At 33.8% G+C, this 20197-nt stretch overlaps 1 protein-coding gene across 4 annotated transcripts in view; it reads right to left on the minus strand.

Moving 5' to 3' along the window:
• Eps15 (epidermal growth factor receptor pathway substrate 15) overlaps positions 1–20197 on the minus strand; it is a 142281-nt gene that overhangs the window by 100641 nt on the left and 21443 nt on the right. For all 4 annotated transcript variants that reach the window (XM_046450856.2, XM_058581448.1, XM_058581449.1 and 1 more), the window contains exons 2-7: positions 12282–12323; positions 7760–7849; positions 6836–6883; positions 5012–5107; positions 2267–2332; positions 1392–1517 (exon numbers count right to left, since the gene is read on the minus strand). In XM_046450856.2, coding sequence (XP_046306812.1) covers positions 1392–1517; positions 2267–2332; positions 5012–5107; positions 6836–6883; positions 7760–7849; positions 12282–12323 — 468 coding nt within the window. The remainder of the gene's footprint in view (positions 1–1391; positions 1518–2266; positions 2333–5011; positions 5108–6835; positions 6884–7759; positions 7850–12281; positions 12324–20197) is intronic.

Raw genomic sequence — 20197 nt, forward strand, 5'->3', positions numbered from 1 at the left:
GAGTAGAGAGAAATCACTTTGGAAACAAAAAAAGAGTGTTAAACAATAGGAAGAACCCCACCTGAAGCTGGTGATCACAAATTTATGATGACATTAATCTTATTAGGCTGTCTCATATATGCAACCAGTGATAATTAGGTTCATGTAAAATTGGATTTTTAGTAAAGTCAGAGACTACTTAGTGAAGTTAAAAAAAAAAAAAAATTCTTGCAAGCATCTAGGAAAAAGATCTAGAGAGACAAGAATTCAAGTCAGAATATATTGGGGAAACCTAAGACAGATCTATGTTTTCTCACAGATGGATCTTAATATATTTTACATCTTAATATAATTCCCACTAAGTAGCCATCTTTAAACACCACACACACACACACACACACACACATGGTTAAAAATAAATATATATATATTCAAAACATCATGTTGTGCATGATAAATAAGTATAACATTGGCCATCAAATTTAAAAAATTTTCTAATTTAAAATGGGGAAAAAAAGAATTCAAGTCAAAGAATAGAATTTATGATTTCATCAGGTAGAGAAGATGGAAGAAAATGTGGCAAAGGGAGCTGGGAAGAGAATATGGAATTATAGACCAGGAGTCGGGGAAACCAAGCTGCATGAGGAAAACAGCAATTTCAAAAGATAAGAGGAAAGGTTGGAGATATGGATTAGCGGTAGAACCTTTGCCTAGCATGCACAAGGCCCTGGATTCAATCCCCAGCACAGCCAAAAAAAAAAAAAAAAAGGGCGGGGTGACAGTTTTAGTTTTACAAGATGAAAAAGTTATGAAGATAGATGATAGTAATGGCTGAACAACAATGTAGTATTCTTAACACTACTTTACATTTAAAATTGGATAAAAGGGCAAATATCATGTTATATGCATCTTACCACAATAAAAAAAGACAGAGGGAAAGTAAAGGAGTCTAAGATTTAAAGGTCTGAGTGAAATCAAAGAATTAAAGTCTTGCAAGTATCTAAAGAAAAGATCAAGAAAAAGTTCAAGTTAGAAAGTAGAATTAATTATTTCAAAGATGAAACTATTCCTTATGAGACCACATGATATATGGGGTAAGTGGTAAACATAAAATATTGATAGTCTTTAAAAACTGTCATGCAGTTGGAAATTAGAGCATACAGCACAAAGAAAAATGGACCTGTTTAAGGGGCTTATATATATAACTAACTTCAATCACTTATATTTTACAGGGAATAATAAAAAACACAAATAAATTGGGAATAATTTTATATATTAAGTCAGGACACAGAAAATTTTATAATAAGGCAACTTTAAAATAAGATTGTACATTTAATAATGACCAACAAGTGCTCTTAGTAAATATAAAGTTATAATACAGAAAATACTACATTTAAAACTTAATATCTTACTCTTCCAAGGATTTCCACAGGTAACTTAGAGTTGAGCAACACTGGCTTCACTTTATCACCAGACAAAAATCCATCCACTGGACTTAAACTATCAAAAATTGCATCATATTTGGCCTTATCTTCACTCTAAAATAAAATGTTTTTTAAAACAATGACAAGTTAAGTAATGGTGGAAATGTTTTGATTGCAGTTATAAAAATCAAGTCCTCATAGAAGACATTTTTAAAAATAACATTTAAAAAACATTTTTTTTACTTTCATCAAATATATTAATTAATAATTTTAAAGTGATTCTACTTAAGAGTCCAGTGTCCCCTATTCCTTTTGAAGCTGGAACACTCTTTGTTAGAATCAAAAGATTTCAGAGAAAGAAACAACTAGTTCTAACTCTCTCACTTAAACACATACAGCAAGGAAGTAACTTTCATAAGTCACAATTTTATAACATTTGATGAGTTTCTAAACATGGTATTAGGTACATTTCAAATGCAAACAAATGAAATTTTTAAAAACAAACATCAATACTCTAGGAACAAACACCAAGATTCCCCCAATTTTCCCAAAGCAAAATTTATTTTTCTTGTCAACAAGACATCTCCTAAAATTTTAAATGTTACTTGTATAACATGAAAATCTTCTATTCATTATTTGTCCAGTCAATACCAAATTCCTCATTTTTTTTTTGGTCACAAAATGACTAACAGAATTGAAAGATCCCTCAAAGATTCCAGTGTGGGTACTTTTCCTATTATCCTTAAATATACATATGAAAGTCTAACATGCATTGCAATGTATTTCAGAAGTAGGGGGAAAGGATATAAGTGAGTAGGAAGCAAAGCAGGAGTAAGAAATGAATAGTTACACAAATTACTTACTTTAACAGCCCATGGAAGCTCAGCTGCAGGGGTTCCGCTGGTTAGTAAAGGACTACTGGTATCATGCTAAAATGTAAATAGCACATGAATTGTTGAAATTCTCATATCAATAAGCAATGAAGAAAAATGGTCTTTGGATTTAAATATATTCATATAAAACACTGGATCTCTAAGCACTTAAAACACTTCTTACATTAAGTAGACTTTCAACTATTTTCTACTAAAACAAAGTCAATTTTCACTTGACCACATAAATCACTGTAGAGGACTAAGTAAAATATGTACTAAAAAAGAAATCCTACAACAATTGAAAGATAAAGTTATCTGGAAATTTTTTTTTTTTTTTTTTTTGTTACCAAGGATTAAACAAGGGGTTGCTTCATCACCGAGTTGCACTCCCAGTCCTTTGAATTTTTTTTATTTTGAGGCAGGGTCTCACTAAGTTACTGAGACCAGCCTCAAAGTTGCAATCCTCCTGCCTCAGCCTCCCAAGTGGCTGGGATTATAGTCAGGCACCACTGTTCTCAGCAGATATCTGAATATTAACAAAATATTTGAAGTCCTATTAACTGATGACTTTTCCCCAATATTATCTTTTAAAAACTGGGAAAACAAACCAACTTAGCATTTGTAAGTTTTAAGTACACAATACCTATTAATAGTATGTCCCAATTATTATGTTTATCTGGATGAAGACAGATTAATATTTTTTTAAATCTTTTTTAAGATGTTGATGAACCTTTATTTTATTCATTTATTTATATGCAGTGCTGAGACTCGAACCCAGTGCCTCACACATGCTAGGAAAGTGCTCTACAACTAAGCCACAGCCCCAACCCAGATTAATATATTTGAAAAATCTTTTTAATAATAGTTAGGTAACAAATCTCTACATTGACACTTGATTCCATGCCTAAACAAAGAAGTACAGACATCCCCCAAACTGAAGTTAAATTCTATTTTTTTTAAGAGAGAGGAGAGAGAGAGAGAGAGAGAATTTTTTAATATTTATTTCTTTTAGTTATTGGCGGACACAACATCTTTGTTGGTACGTGGTGCTGAGGATCGAACCCGGGCCGCACGCATGCCAGGCGAGCGCGCTACTGCTTGAGCCACATCCCCAGCCCAGTTAAATTCTTAATACTTCTAAAATATTAAGTTTAAAAACAAAGAGGAGCTGAGGTTGTAGCTCATTGATATAGCGCTTGCCTAGCACACATAACAGCACTGGGTTCTATCCTCAGTACCATATTAAAAAATAAATAAATAGATATATTGTGTCCACCTACAACTAAAAAAAAATTAAAAAAGCAAACAAACTAGAGCTGGGTATTAAGTTCAGTGTAGATCACTTGCCTATCATGCACAAGGCTCTGAGTTTGATCCCCAGAACCACAAAAAATGAAATAGAATTAAAATAAAAAGCAAAAAAAGTCATTACATTTCCAAAAAAAGAGTGGGACGAAAAGAACTAGCCATAAACAGATACAAAACACATTTACCAAATAATGATAATTAAAATAACATAAAACCAGCAAATAAACAGATCAACAGGTAAGAATAAAAAAAATTTAAAAAAAAATACATGAGAATTAAGCTCATGATTAAGGTAGCATTTTAAATCAGTAAAGATTGATTATTCAACCCACTACACTGGGTCTGTAGGGTAGCCATCTTGAAAACATAAATTTGAATCCATATTGATACCCAAATCAGTATTAACTTAAATATTGAAAAAAAAATTAACTTGACAATTTACTTACTTGATTAAAAAAAAAAAAACAGTCATGGAGCAGGGGGGAATCAAAAGCAAGGGCAAAAGACAAATGACATGCTGGGAAAATATATTTGCAGCATATATAGACAAAGAGTTAATTTCCTAATTTTTAAAGAATCTCTAGAATTTAATAAATTAAAAAAACCTACCCAAGAAAAACATGGAGAGCCTATAATTAAATAGTCACATAAAAGTAATGTAAACTGCTCATAAGAAAAATACTCAACCTCACTTTATAAAACCAAAAGGATGAATCGGAATTATATTTACAAACCATGTGTCACCAAATTGACAATAATTGTCTAATAGTATAACAACAGTATGCTACCAAATATGTAGGAAAACAGGGCACTTGAACCAACTTCTGGTGGGAATGTAAACTAACAAACCACTACGGAAGGCAAAATACACCCAAATTACAAAGGCAAAAATTTTTGGAACATCAATTCCACTTTTGGGAATTTATACATACATATATCTGCACATGAAAAATAATATACATACAAAGTTATTATTCACAGAACCATTTTATAACAAAACACTAAAACAATCTAAAAGTCAAACAATAGGAAGTTAAATAAATTATGGTAAATACAAACAAAGAAATACTATGCAGCCATAAAAAACAGAGAGGAAATTTTTGTGCAATGATATGTAGAGATTTATAAAACATTTGTTATTTTAAAAAGTTATAGATTCAAGCGGTCAATATGCTATAATTAACAAAAAATGAGGAAATACATACTTATACATATTTATATTTTGTTATATGCACACATAGTAACTGAAGAATACACAAGAAAAAAGAATACACAAAAAACAGTAGCAGCTATTAAAAAAGAAAATCATGTAGCTGAGGGATAGGGATAAAGGAGAAATTTATTTTTAATATATTAATTTTAATTTCAAATCATGTGGTGTCACTTTTTAATAATTAGATACAATTTACATCTAAAATCATTGCTTACAAATCTTGGTGGAGGAACAGCCAAGTTCAAGCTATTCAGTGAAACCTCCAATCCATTCTGGGCACATGCTACAAGACGCAAAGCCACAAAGAATTCCTGAGGAAAAAAAGTATGACCATTATCTACCACACATTCTACTTATAATCTGAAAATATAAAAGAATTCATAATTACTCCCGAGTTTTTGTGTAGCAACAAATACAATAACAAATTTGTTTCAAGAACACTTGCTTTAAAATTGAAAAAAGACCCATGTACAAAGATTTTTCTAACACTATAAGTAACAAATAACAATATAAACAGAAAATATTTAAATAAATTGTGATACCTACTGATAATGAAAATTTTACATAACTAATACTCATATTTCAAAGAATATTTAATGTTGTTAGAAAATGTTTTGAGAAAAAGGAATTTGAGGGTGGGAGCCTAGGAGGAAATCACTAAATGTTATTAATCATCTTTTCAGTGTGAGATTATAAATTTTGAAACATGGATCAGTAATTCAAGTGACTCAATCCTGCTATTCCAAAACAGCTGCAGAAATAAATGAGTAGCACTTAAAACAATTATATAACTGCTTGACTTCAAAATGTTTATAAATCTCCCACAAAGGTCCTTGAATTTTAAGTCTCAGTCCAAAACTAATTAAATAAATAAATGTAAAGAAGCTAAAGCAACTGGTTTTCAGCTATTTTGAGTTAGAGATAAGTCTAGGAATAGAAATGATAACAAAAGACTTTACTTCAGCTATAATCTTTACAACTTGTTGACATCCTAATACAGTGGCTTGTTGACATCCTAATACACTGGTTTATTCAACACTTCCCTACTTTTCTAAAACCTCTTGTTCTCACCTATGTCCTATTACTCTATTCCTAACTTTTTCTTAAAAAGTCAGGCTATCTGTTTTATACAATACCTTGCCTTTCAGTCATAAATTTCTTGAAAAAATGTTACCAAGAAATCCTCTTCTGATTTACTCCAGAAGTTTCCATGTAAAAGACTCCACTCCTTGATTAGCTAGGGAAACTAATGCCTATGTCCTCCTCATTCTCTTTCATTCTGAAGTACTTCTCCACCAAATAGCTTAATGAAACTCTCCTAGTTCTTTCTGACCTTTCAAGTCTCTTCTGCTGGAGTCTATACCTCCTCTCACTTTTAAATGCTGGTATTCTAAGTACTCTTTATATTCCTTCTTGTCTTATTCTGAGAGATTCAATTACTCTTAGGTAATCTGGTGCACTTCCTCTGTATAGATGGACTCTTTAAGTGAAATAATTCTCCATGAAATTCTAGTTCTGTTATCTAAAGTTGCGTGGGCAAGTTAATTAAAATAAAACTTCCATATAAGGGGAGCTAATACTAACTAACTTGCAATGTGTTATGAGCAACAAAATAAAAATTATACTAGAGGAGGAAAGCACCAAGTGTCATTGTCAGAACAGAATCAGGCCAGAATACTCAGGCTTGATTAGCCAAGAGATTCCTTTCAAATATACCAAGCAATACCATCTTAACACTTACTAACAAAATCAATGTTTACTCATACACCCAGAAAATTGAATTAGTAAGATTAAAAGAGCAAAATGTTTCTATAGGACAGAAAACAAATCTCAGTGGAACAATGTCACCAAACTAACATTAACCTTTAGGAATCAGATAGTTTAACGTTTAGTGCTTGGTATTATTTTCACTGTTATGACAATTGCTCTTGTAAATTGCCTAATGTTGATAAAAAGCAATTCTTAGCTTAAAAATATAAAAATCTGTTGGCTATTTTTTATTTCAAATTAAATTTTTCATATGAATCTCTGAATCTTACTTGTTTGTTCAGGATGCCTTTGCCATCTGTGTCAGCTAAATCCCAAATCTGAAATTAGGGGGTGGAAAAAGAATCAATCTATATTTTTAACAGAAATCATCTCAAAGATAAGTTAAATCCCTATAATTTACAACCTCATATTCTGATAATCAAATCTAAAAATCGTGGAATTAAAAGTGGAAAGAACCCTTAAAGATCATTCAATGCAACCTTTCACAAAAATACTAAGACCCAAAGAGGTTAAGTGACTTGCCTCAAGAACATTCAAGGCATCGGGGAAAGAAGAAACCCAGGTTCCAACTTCTAGTCAAATGCCTTTTTCACTAACCCAGGTTTTAACTCTTTAGTCAAACATGCTCTTTCTACTGCAACATACTGTTCTTGATTTTAGGTTCTTATTAAGGTGATATTCTTTCTCATGGGCAAATTGAGAAGGTAAATGTTTATTTGCAAATAATTAAATTAAGAAAAGTGGTTATTTTTCAGGATTTTAACTATGTATCAATAAATAGCAAAATAATTTCATAGGATAGGGGCTTTCTGCCTTTTTTGTGCTCTTTCCAAAGCCTCCCAAAATCCCCATTCCATTCATCACACATTCAACAGAGACACTTATATAGAGGAAGCAGGGTTAGAGCCAGCTCTGAGTGGGTGGCAAGGTTCCACTATTTCCCAACAATAATCAAATGTACTATTATTTCCTCATTTATCCTCTTCAAAAGTAACTTTTTCTTAAATTTTGAACTATGCTTTATTTTTCAAGAAGGTAAATTGCTATGTCATAAATGTCCCTCATCCCATTACTGTAACTGCTTTTCTGATTTGGTTCTTAAATTTCTTGATGGTTATGTTTCTTAATCTTCAGCCAGTTAGTCTAGCGTTCTATGTATTCATTATAACCTAGTTATAATATATAAACACTACCTTTCCAAGTATCAAGTCTGGAAGCCCTGACTTTTTCAGAAAAGCAGCAGCATCTGAAGCCAGCACCCTTCCAGTATTGCCTGTATCAACCTGAAAAGACACAAACTGTAAGCTTAGAAAGAAAACACAAAGGGAAAATTGTCACCATTTACTGGCCTCCATCCCTGTGATTTGGGACTGGCTTTTTCAAGAAATGAGCAGGAATCCTCTTACTAACAAAGGCTAAGGAATTTGCGGACAGTAATATGAGTAGAGTACCACATATACAGCAGCAGCAATTTGCTAAGTTTGTTTTTGTTTTGTTTTGTTAATCATGCCTAATATCCAATAAGAAACCAAAGCTCAGAGGAAGTAAAAGCAAATGAGTGGAGTTAGAACTTCAACACATGTCTTCTGACTCCAATTTTTTATGATTGTCACTTCAATTCCAATAATCTTAAATAGCAAGAGAAGAAAAAAAGGCAGCATTTCTCATTTCCTGGACAGGTCTTCTAACAAATGAGAATTAGCTGCCTATGTTGTCTGCCTCTTCAAACAGTTTCAGATTATCAACTTCTGCTTTTATATGTACTCTTTAAGAACTGCAGCACTTTAAAAAGAAGGAGGAGGAGGAGAAATTGATTGTACAATAAACTTTAAGAAACCTTGTTAAAATTGTTAAGTTTCTACAATTCATTAAGGGAAATGCATCATTTAACTAATGGGGACTTTCCTTTAAGACAGAATGATGTCACAAGAATAGGAAAAATAAAAGAGAGAGAGAAAAAAATTCCAAAAAATGACTCTCATTTTTGCAAAAATTTCCTAAAGTTCCATATGAAAATATATAAAGTAAATTTTAAAAAGTATACTAGGATGTCTGTGAAATAGCTGTATTGCCAGTTAAAGGATTAAGTTTACTATGAACATAAAGTATTCAAGACTGTTCAGTATAAACAAAGAGGCAAAAAAAAAAAAAAAGAAAAAGAAAAAGAAAACCTTTCTTTCAAGTGCTAGAACATAGGATAAATCAGAAACTAAGCAAAAAAAGAAAGAGTTGCCTAATCCTTCAAATTTGGAATAAGAATTACAGAAAGGATTAGGAAATCTACCTCCAGAATCCTCTATAACTACTGTTCTTTGCTCTCTTCCCTGACCAGGATTGAAAAGGAATACTCATACCCAATATAACCCAAACAGAGGCACTCAGAGGAAACATCAGTCAACTCATGAAATATTTGTGTACTGTATCCCAATAAAGAATTTTACTATCTGTCATTCTTTTGGTTGCCATAATAAATTAAACACAGTCACTGAGTCTGTGTCATCTATAGGCAGTTTCTATAGTACTCTGATGCTCTGTTATAAACTATGTAGGCTAGAATCTGTATCTTCAACAGACAGTTCTCAAAGATCTCATGGAAGGGTCTCTGAAATACTAATACTCCAAAAATAGAGTTTTGGGTAAAGACTTCTGAGTTGATATCACTTAAGCAATTTTTCAGGCTATACTGGTAGATGAAATAAGGATTTCCAAGATTCTTTTCAGTCTGGAAACAGATGTACTTTGTGAAAGCTGACTCCTGACCCAAGATCCAGTCAAGAAAGAATTATACAGAACTGGTTAAATTAGTGAAGAAAATTTAATTATGATTATTTACTTGAAATAAATTGTTTTTTTTTTCATTTTGCTTTGATTTTTATGGTGCTAGGGACTGAACCCATGGTCTTGCATACACTGAGCATATGCTCTACCACTGAGTTACTACACTCTGAGTCCTCTTATTTATTGATTTTATTTTAAGAGATGAGGTATCACCATATTGCGTAGACTGACCCCAAACTCCTAGGCTTAAGTGATTCTCCTGCCTTAGCTTCCTGAGTATCAAGGAATATAGGAGAGAGTCACCTCATCTGGTGGTATTATCTCTAATTTTCTATTTTTCTTTTTCTTCCTACATTATCTCAATCCTCAATTTGATATGAATGGAACAGTTTTCAATGGTATCTGATTCTCGTTGGCTTATCAGAATCAAAAAACAAATACTTCTACTTAACATCTTTACTTTTTATGGCAATGTAATTATTAAAGATCTAATTACAATTTGTTCTACTTTTGTTCTACTTTTGTAAGGAGACAATCAGATAACAAGGTCATATTTAAGAATGATTTCCTTTTATTATTTTTATTATATTAATATTATTTTGGATATTCACATAGAAAAAGCTACTATTGAAGAACACTGCCTTTTGTGGAGTCAATACTTACAAATCCCTCTCAAGAAAACTGACTTGCTATCTGGCAAGTCGCAGCCTCACAGATAGTAAAGCAAGGTCACTTACCAGTAAGCCAGGAACCCTGGATGTCTAAGAAACCTTCAGATGTGATAAATTCATTCTAATTTACATGTGATGCTGGTGAAATTATGGAAGAGACAACTTTAAAGGTTTAGATCATAGCCTCAAGACAAAGGAAAAAACCTGGGCACGGTGGCACATGCCCGTAATCCCTGCAGCTTGGGAGGCTGAGGCGGGAGGATCCCATGTTCAAAGCCAGCCTTAGCAAAAGCGAGGCACTAAGCAACTCAGTGAGACCCTGTCTCTAAATAAAATACAAAATAGGGCTGGAGATATGACTTAGTGGTCAAATGCCCCTGAGTTCAATCCCCAGTACACACCTGCCCCCCGACAAAAAAAGATAGAACAACAATTAACAGAGGCTTTAAAATGTACAATCAAGCTGGGGATTGTGGCATACAATCAGCTACTAAAGAGACTGAAGCAAGAAGCTCGCTTGAGCCCAGGAATTTGAGACCAGTTTGGTAAAGACAGACCTCAGCTCTTAAAAAATAAACAAATAATTGGTCTGGGGCTGCAGCTCAGTGGTACAGCACCTGCCTTGCACATGTGAGGCACTGGGTTCAATCCTTAGCACCACATAAAAATAAATAAATAAAGATTTGTGTCTCTCTACAACTAGAAAAAATAATTAAAAACAAAAACAAACAAATAATTAAGGAATAAAAATATAATCAGATTCTAAAATTTTTCAAGCAGAAATTAATTCTCTGGCCTTTTAAACTGCTAAATAGTCTATGGTTCTAGGTCTACTAGTCAAAACCAAAGAGGCCTAAAATGGTTAATTAATATTTGCCACAACTCTGTAGATGGTCAGGCCAGATATGAGACCAGTCTTTTCTGTAATCATCATCACAAGGTAAGGAGGCTTTTAGAAAAAAATGATCTAATACTTGGAAACGGGCAAGTGAGAGTGTGTATACCCTTGAGAGACTATCTGATATATACTATATACCCCTGAGTAACTTTCTATTGGAAAGACTATTCTACACACTGTAAGGATAGAGGTTAAACTATGGAAAACTGAGGCCTGGTACAGTAGCTAATGCCTGTAATCCCAGTGACTTGGGAAGCTAAGACAGGGGGATCACAAGTTCAAGTCCAGCCTCAAGGCCAGCCTTAGTGAGATCCTCTCTCAAAAATAAAAAAAACAAAAGAGGCAGAAGATGTACCTCAGATGTAGAGAGCCCCTGGTTTTAATCCAAAATAAATAAATCAAAAATTAGGGGCTGGGAATGTGGCTCAAGCGGTAGCATGCTAGCCTGGCATGCGTGGGGCGCTGGGTTTAATCCTCAGCACCACATAAAAAATAAAGACGTTGTGTCCACCAAAAACTAAAAAAATAAATATTAAAAAATTCTCTCTCTCTCTCTTAAAATAAAATAAATCAAAAATTATAGAAAACTATTAGCAATACAAATGATTCCTGTCTATACCAATGCAAGTAAATTTTGTCTGGCAGAGTATGAATCTCTGTAACTCATATTCTCATTTTTATACTCAACTGGTTCCTTCAATAACTAATAAATTTGATTTCCTCCAACCCACCCTTTGTTTTTTTGTTATTTTTTTTCCTTTTTTTGTGGTGCTGGGGATTGAACCTAGGATCTTGTGCATGCTCAACAACTGCTCTATCACTAAGATATTCTCTCAATCCCCATGCTCATTTTAGATTTATATGAAACCCAGCGTTTTCAGCTTGTGAAAATTATACTTTAGTAAGTTTTAAAAACAGCATAAAAGTGGGTCTGGGGTTGTAGTTCAGTGGTAGATTACCTGCTTAGCATGTGTGAAGCACTGGGTTCGATTCTCAGCACCACATATAAGTAAATAAAATAAAGGTCCATCAACAACTAAAAAAATTTCTACAAAAACAGTATAAAAGCCATTTCAATTTGGATTATAAGTTAATTTTAATACTTATATCTGAATAAATATATCTAATGTTGTATAGATTTCACATAGATATTTAAGGCAATTAAATTACTTTAATTATTTTGCCTTCTTTTTTCTAGAAGCATGCTAGAAGCACTAAGTATTCAAAGCTAGAGGCTATAAAGCACAAAAAGTTAAAAACAAGACATGTCAAATTTATTCAGCTAGCTGATAATCTACATGCATACAATTGACAGTTGATAGTATACTTTATGTTCCATCTAGGAAAAACAGACAAAAAAAATCTTACCTGTCTATAGTATTTTTCATATACAGGATTCCCACTTGATAACTAAAATAAATAAGTAAATAATAATTATATTCAATAACTTCTATTAACATGTTTGGCATACAAATATATTGAGAAACAAAGGTGAATAAAATAAAAAAGATCCTTAACTTCAATTAAGATTGGTTTCATTTCTTTTTTGCCAAGTTGAAAGGGAGAATAAAAAAAGACAGTCCCACGTTTTACTAAGGATTAAGTAGACAAGAAATAAAACAAGAATCTTAAAATTGTTTTTAACACAAAGCTGGGTACAGTAGCATATACCAGTAATCCCAGCAACTCAAGAGTAGTACTACTACTTCAGTAGGAGACCTTGTCTCAAAAATAAGAAGGGCTGGAAGGCTAGGGCTGTGGCTCAGTGGTAGAGCACTTGCTTACCATGTGTGAGGCACTAGGTTCGATACTCAGCACCAAATAAAAATAGGTAAATTAAAAGAAGGTATCATGTCCATATACAACTAAAAATTTTCTAAAAAGAAGAACACTACTAGCAGTTAAAAAAGAGGGAGGGCAGGGGGAGCTGGAGATGTAGCTCAGTGGTGGAATATCACTAGATTCAATCCCAGTAACAAAAAGAAACAATTGTTTACATTGGAACTTTTTCTCATGCAAAATTCTACCCAGAAACCCAACATCTGACAAATTAGGGATGAAATATTTTAGCTGAAGCCAGTTGGAAGGCCCCAACATTCTACACACTGATTCTCTACCCAAGTGCCCTAGGTACCTTTGAATTCAGTTCGAAAACCACTTCAATAAAATATTCAAATAAGGGGTTGGGAACGTAGCTCATTGGTAGAGCACTAGCCTAGCACACATAATGTCATAGGTTCAACTTCCAGTCCTGCAAAAAATAAATATAAATGAATACATAAATTGAAGTACAAAAAGATGATACTGAGCTGGGCGTGGTGGTGCAGGCCTGTAATCCCAGCAGCTGGGGAGGATGAGACAGGAGGAAGGTAAGTTCAAAGCCAACCTCAGCAATGGCAAGGTGCTAAGCAACTCAGTGAGACTCCATCTCTAAATAAAATACAAAATAGGTCTGGGATGTGGCTCAGTGATTGAGTGCCCCTGAGTTCAATCCCTTGCACCACCACCCCCCAAAAAAAAGATGATATTGACATAATCAGATGTGAAATGCCTAAACTTAGGCAGGGCCATTCAATTCACACCATAGTTCAAAGTTGTAGCATTCCCTAGGGTTGCTCCAGGGGAACTGGGTAGCACGCAATAACCACACAAGAGACAGAGATACCTTTTTCTTTGGGGGTCCTGAGACAGCTCCTCTGACCTTAAGAGTCCGCAGAAAGAGAGAGAGTGAGGGCGTGCTGACCCCTTTTATAGAGGAGAAGCCATTCAAATAAGGCAAGGGGTTAGGATTCAAGGGGTTGAGTCTAGCTTCATGATGTCTGCTGTCAGCAGGTTGACTGACATTTAGGAAGGCCACACCCAAAGGCAGAGAAGAGAAGGGGCCACACAAAGGGCATTTCCATGGAACATTCTATCCCAAACAGGGCAAAGTGGTAATATCACAAAGGAACAGGTGAGCATAGCTCAATCCATGGGGCTGCAGGAAGGCACGCTTACGCACGAAGACACATTCTGCTACTTCCAGGATTGGGACAACCATCTGGGGCCACTTTGAATGTGGCCAGATCACTGGAAGTGACCAACATAGCCTCAACTGATAAGGGAAGGAAAATGCTAGTCACTCAGCGCGAAGGCCCTCCACACAAAGGGTTCTTTGGTCAGCAGATAAACACATTTAATATCTCATCTGAATGACAACAAAGGAATATATATTTAAAGGCTCAGGTTTACCTGTATATCAATATGTAAGAATGTTCAAGACTCAGAAGTAAGTCCAGGGAAGCTTCATAGAAACTTAAAGTATGGAACTTTATGGGTGAAAATAAAGTGATTCTACACAGAGATTACAGTATATATAAAGGCATCAATTAACAGAAAGCTCAGCTATATCTATAAAGAACAGCAAGTAGTTCTGAAAGAAGATATGAGTGTGATTTTTTAAAAAATATTTATTTTTTTAGTTATAGGTGAACACAATATCTTTATTTTTTATATTTACGTGGTGCTGAGGACCGAACCGAGTGCCTCACGCATACTAGGCCAGTGCTCTACCTCTGAGCCACAATCCCAGCCCCAGGAGTGTGATTTTAAAAATACATATTTAGATTGAATTTTTAAAATTTTTTATTATTTATTTTTATGTGATGCTGAGGATTGAACCCAGGGCCTCACACATTCTAGGCAAGTGATCTACCACTGAGCCACAACCCCAGCCCCAGGGGTGTGATTTTTAAACAGGAGAATTTGTGAAGGATCCCCATGCGCCATGGTAAAACTAAAGAAAAATGAGGATGGAAAGAGGGACAATTGCAAGAGTTTGGAGGACTTATTTTCAAAAAAGATTCACTACTGAGAAACTTAGGTTGGACTTATAAAGGAGTCTTTTTAACTACTCCAAATATTGGTTGCATATTGTTCAAAGACAGAAACCCGTAATTAAAGTTTAAAGTCTTAAATTAATAAAGCTAAAAAAATCCTTCAGCTCATAAAACTTAACTAAGATCTATTTATATAAACAAAGTTTGCTGAGACATTGAAATGTATACTTCAAAAGCAAGGTAAAAACTGAACAAATTTAAGTGAGAGCTCAAATAGTACAGAAGATTTGATTTTGAAATTCTGTAATTAAACCTCGGAATGAATTGTAGAATTTCCACCAAGAGTCTTCCTATTTTTAACATGATAAATTTTAGTTCTGTACTGGAAAGGAATAAAATTAGAGAAGGCTTACAATTTTGCAGCATTTAAACTTGGTGGAACATGTAAAATAATCATACATAAAGAAAACTTATTTGACAAGATCTGTCTTATAAAAATAATTTGTCAAAGATAATACTTGGATAGAGGCAAAAAGGCACTACAGATGAAAAATATGGGGCTGATAAATTTATAATTTTTAATAATAAAAACAGAATTATGAATGTTCTCCATTTAGTAAATATTATCTGAGCAGCACATAAGGAGTACATTAGCAATTAAAAATTTTTTCTAATTACAGAAAAGAAACAACTATAAAGTTTAGCAACCACAATGTATAAAATGCAACTCTGAAAATTCATGGAGACAACTTTATGAAAAAATTAAAACCAGAGTGACATAACATAGAACAGGCTAAAAAAACTGATTTAAGGCGCTGAGGTTATGGCTCAGCAGTAGGGCACTCGCCTCGCACATGCAAGGCCCTGGGTTCGATCCTCAGCACCACATAAAAATAAATAAATAAAATAAAGTTATAAAATTAAAAAAAACTGATTTAAAAAGTTGTTATTTTCAAAATTAATCTGCTTGTGTTTCTTAGCATGCAATAAAAACCTTATTTCAGTATTATGTACAATAAAATGCTTAAGAAAATTTTATTTTTGAATTTAAAATTTAAGTGAAACTATTTTATTGATCTACCAATGCCATTAAAGTCACATTAATGGTTAAAAAATAAATATTCCAAAAATGTATAGAATTTCTAATATTTTAGTATCCCTTTTTATTCTCAAAAATGCCTCAATTTGAGCAAAAAATTATATAGTCACCTACTTACAAAAGTATACCTTGATATAGAAGCAAATGAAATGTTTCCTTGATAACAAAGAGTTAATTTTAGTAGAATTTTTAGTACAGGGGGCAGGGACCAAACATAGTAAGAAATCCTGAGCTCCAAACCGTACCTTATTAATCATCAAATTACAGATTCATTGGTCACTACATAAACATATATGAGAAGGTATTAGTTTACTAAAGTGTTCTAAAGTACACCCTGTGCTGACTGCTATACTAATGTGATACAGTTAAGTGAGAATGGAAAAAGTCATCCAAATTGCCAAGTTACTACTGATCAAGTAAGATGACCAGAGTATTTTAGATGTGTCTCAGTAAAACTGGCTTTTGCCAAACCCAGTGGCACACACCTGTAATCCTAGAGGCTCAGGAACCTAAGGCAGGAGGACCTCGGGTTCAAAGCCAGCCTCAGAAACTTAGAGAGACGCTTTCTCAAAATAAAAAACAAAAAGGACTGGAGACTGGCTTAGTGTTAAGGGCCCCCAGGTTCAACCCTTGATACCCAAAACAAACAAACAAAAACCCACACAAAACTTGACTTTTCGTTGTTGAACTATAAATATGACCAATTTTAAACACACATACATCACACACACACACACATAATGAATGCATGGAGGAAAAAAAAAAGCCTCAAGTCACCACAGTGATTACCTCTGGATGATGGGATAATAAGTGATTTTTATATTCTTTGTATTCCTATGCATCCTCCTCCTCTTTTATTTATTTATTTATTTTTTTTTGCAGTGCTGGGGATCAAATCCAGGGCCCTGTCCATGCTAGGTGAGGGCCCTACCACTGAACTACACTGCCCCAGCCCCTGCTTTGCATTCTCCAAAGACAGTTTTATGATAAGAATGTCCTACCTATATAATGAAAATGAAACAATAAAGCTATTTTTAATCTGAAAAAAAATAAAAATCCAAAAATATCATCAGTATACAAAACTGCATATGAACTTTTAGCAACTAAACAGCTAATGAATAAATATATAACAAATTAGAATAAAAATTTTTTTATTCTAATTTGTTATATATGACAGCGAAATGCATTACAATTCATATTACATATATAGAGCACAATTTTTCTTATCTGTGGTGAATGGAAAACTTTTAAACTTTTAAACAGTTGTCAAAATCAAAATATGGCTTTTTAAAATTCTTTTGTTACAATATAAAAGAATTATTTAAGGGCTGAGAATGCAGTTCAGACTATTGAGCTCAGTGGTAGAAAGCTTGCCTAGCATGTACAAGGCTCTGGGTTAGATCCCCAAGCACCACAAGAAAAAAATGAAAAATTTATTCATTATCAGTTGTGACTAAGTTAAATATTTATAAATGTAAGAAAAATTACTTCCAAAGAGTCATTTCTATTTACTACACAGTCTGAAAAAAAAAATGCAACTTGTAGAGCCTCTCTGAGGATGTTCCATTATAATGTGAGGCTTGGATATATGACTTACTTTGGCCAATAAAATGTGAGAAAATTCCAGTTCTAAGTAGAAGCTTTAAGAGCTACTGTGTGTTTTTGCTAGCTCTTACTCTTTTCTCCTTGCCAGGAAAACAATACATCACAAACAGGGACTGCTCTCAAGCCTGGATCCTGAAATGAAAAGAACTGACAAAACAGAACCATAGCTAATTCCTAGGGAACCTATAATGTGGGCAATAAATACACCTTTCTTATTGTAAGTTACTGATATTGAGTTGTTTCTTAGTACAGCATAATATAGCACACACACAAAAAAAAAATATATAAGGAAGTCTACACCAAAGTATACCTTGTGTACATGCATACACATAAACACACACGCATACATACAGGAATCCAGCTGTTGGGGAAATTCACAGGTTAGTAATGTAAAGAGTTTCTTCAGTGTCAATTCTTTTGAGACATAGATTCTGAAACACACAAAATGAACTGACATTTTAAATCCTTACTGTAAATAGTTACAGAGCAATGTTAAAAAAAAAAAAAAACAGGGGCTGGGATTGTAGCTCAGTGGTGAAGTGCTTGTCTAGCACATGTGAGGCACTGGGTTCAATCCTCAGAAAAAATTAAAAAACCCTAAAACATATTGCCAATATTTTTTCAGTTTATTCCAAGGTCATATGAAATACAGAGTAATCAGTGAATGCTTTCATAAAATGGAAAGAAGAGTGAGTATGATTATAAAAGATCCCTGTGATCGAACAGTTCTTTATCTTGGATTGTGGTTAGGGTGAACCTATATGAATCCACACCACTTTTGATAAATTGTACAGGCTGAGTGTTACTAATCCAAAAATCATAAACTCAAAATATTCCAAAACACAAAACTTTTAGCACCAACATGACAGCACAAGTGGAAAACTCCACACCCAACCTCATTGATGGGTCACAGTCAAAAATTCAGGCACACTAAAAATACTGTAGAAAATTACCTTTAGACCATGTGTGTAAGATATACATCAAACATCAATGAATTTGTGTTTAGACGTGGGTCCCATCTTTAAGATATCTCATTGCATATATGCAAATATTTCAAAGCCCAAAAATAAAATTCTAAACACTCCTGGGTCCCAAGCATTTTGGATAAAGGGTACTCAGCCTGCATATGAATATGGCTTAATTTATTTTCTGCTGCTGTAACAGAATACTATGGTCTAGATAATTTATAAAGAAAATTTTATTTCTCAGTTCTAGAGGCTGGAAGTCCAATATTAAAGTGCCAGCACCTCGTAAAGGCCTTTCAGTTGTGCCAGAACATGGTAGAAAATGTAAGAGCCCATATAACAAGCCACTCTCAATACAATAAACCCACTACCAGGTAACAACATTAATTCATTCATGAGTGCAGAATTCCCATGATCCTAATCACCTCTTAAAGGTCTCACCTCCCAATTCCAACATGATGGCAATTACATTCAATATAAGTTTTAGAGGAGATATTCAAACCATGACAGCACAGAACTGTTTATAAAACTGATAAAATTTGTATAAGGTCTATGGTTTGCTACTGTACCATGGTTATACAAGATGTTACAAATAGGAAAACTGGATGAAGGGTACAGGGGACTTATCTGAATTAACTTTGCAACTTCCAAAAAAAAAGGCAGCAATAATTCAGGCAGAAAAAAAAAGGAAAAGAAAATGAAAGACTGTATAGGCAAACATATACAACGTCTAGGTAGTGAAAAGGGGACAAAGGACTAGGCATTGTATCTCACACCTGTAATCCCAACTACTGGGGAGGTTCAGGCAGAAGGATTCCAAGTTCAAAGCCAGTCTCAAAACTTATTGAGACCTTGTCTTAAACTAAAAAACAAAAAGGTCTGCAGATGTAGTTCAGCAGTAGAGTGTCCCTGGGTTCAGCTCCCAATACCAAAAAAAAAGAAGAAGAAGAAAAAAAAGAAGATGATGAAATAGATTTTTCTTGCTTCAAATAAGCCAACTCAAAATCTTTTTAGTTTTTCTCTCTCAAAATTTAAGAAAAATGATGCCAGACGTGGTGCCTATAATTCCAGCAATCTGGAGGGCTGAGGCAAGAGGATCAGTAGTTTGAGTCTTAGCAATTTAGTAAGAATTAAAAAAAAAAAAAAAGTACCAGTGCAGCACCAGTGAACATAAAAAAACAGCATTATGATGCATACAACTTTCTTTAATTTGCCATAAAAAATATTTTAGGCCCAAAACAAAATTACTAACACAAAACAACTACTTAGGATTCTGCCTTCCAATACTTCATTTTCTTTTTTTTCCAATACTTCATTTTCAAGAGGGCTACAAAACCTGAAGGGGGACCAATCCCTACATCTTTCAACTCCTCCTCAACCACCAATACTACCCCTCTAATGGTGATCCCCTAAAGTCAAAGTACTAAACGAATACAACCAAGAGCCTACTCTGTTATACACATGCTTACACAATGTGAATGGTTTGAGTTTAGAAGACTAAAACTTCCTGATAGGTCTGTGATGTCTAAAAGATTTACATACTTTACAATGCAAAGGAAAACAGGATGAAAAATAACAATAAACAGAAGGCAGAAATGAAAATAAAAAGGTGCAATAGTGTTCAAATAATCCAAACTGAAAAGGAAAACAGAAATCAGAAACCGAGGGGTCAAGAGAAAGCCAGTAATAGACAACCTTAGAAAGGAGAACAACTGTGAAGTTGTTGGTAGGGAAAGTGGGAAGGTAAAGAAAATCAAGTCCCAGCCACTCGTGGCCCATGCCTGTAATCACAGTGGC

Source organism: Marmota monax, unplaced genomic scaffold, assembly GCF_021218885.2.
Source record: "Marmota monax isolate L192 unplaced genomic scaffold, Marmota_monax_Labrador192_F-V1.1 WCK01_AAM20220418_F8-fsc00023, whole genome shotgun sequence".
In the NCBI taxonomy this organism is placed as follows: domain Eukaryota; kingdom Metazoa; phylum Chordata; class Mammalia; order Rodentia; family Sciuridae; genus Marmota; species Marmota monax.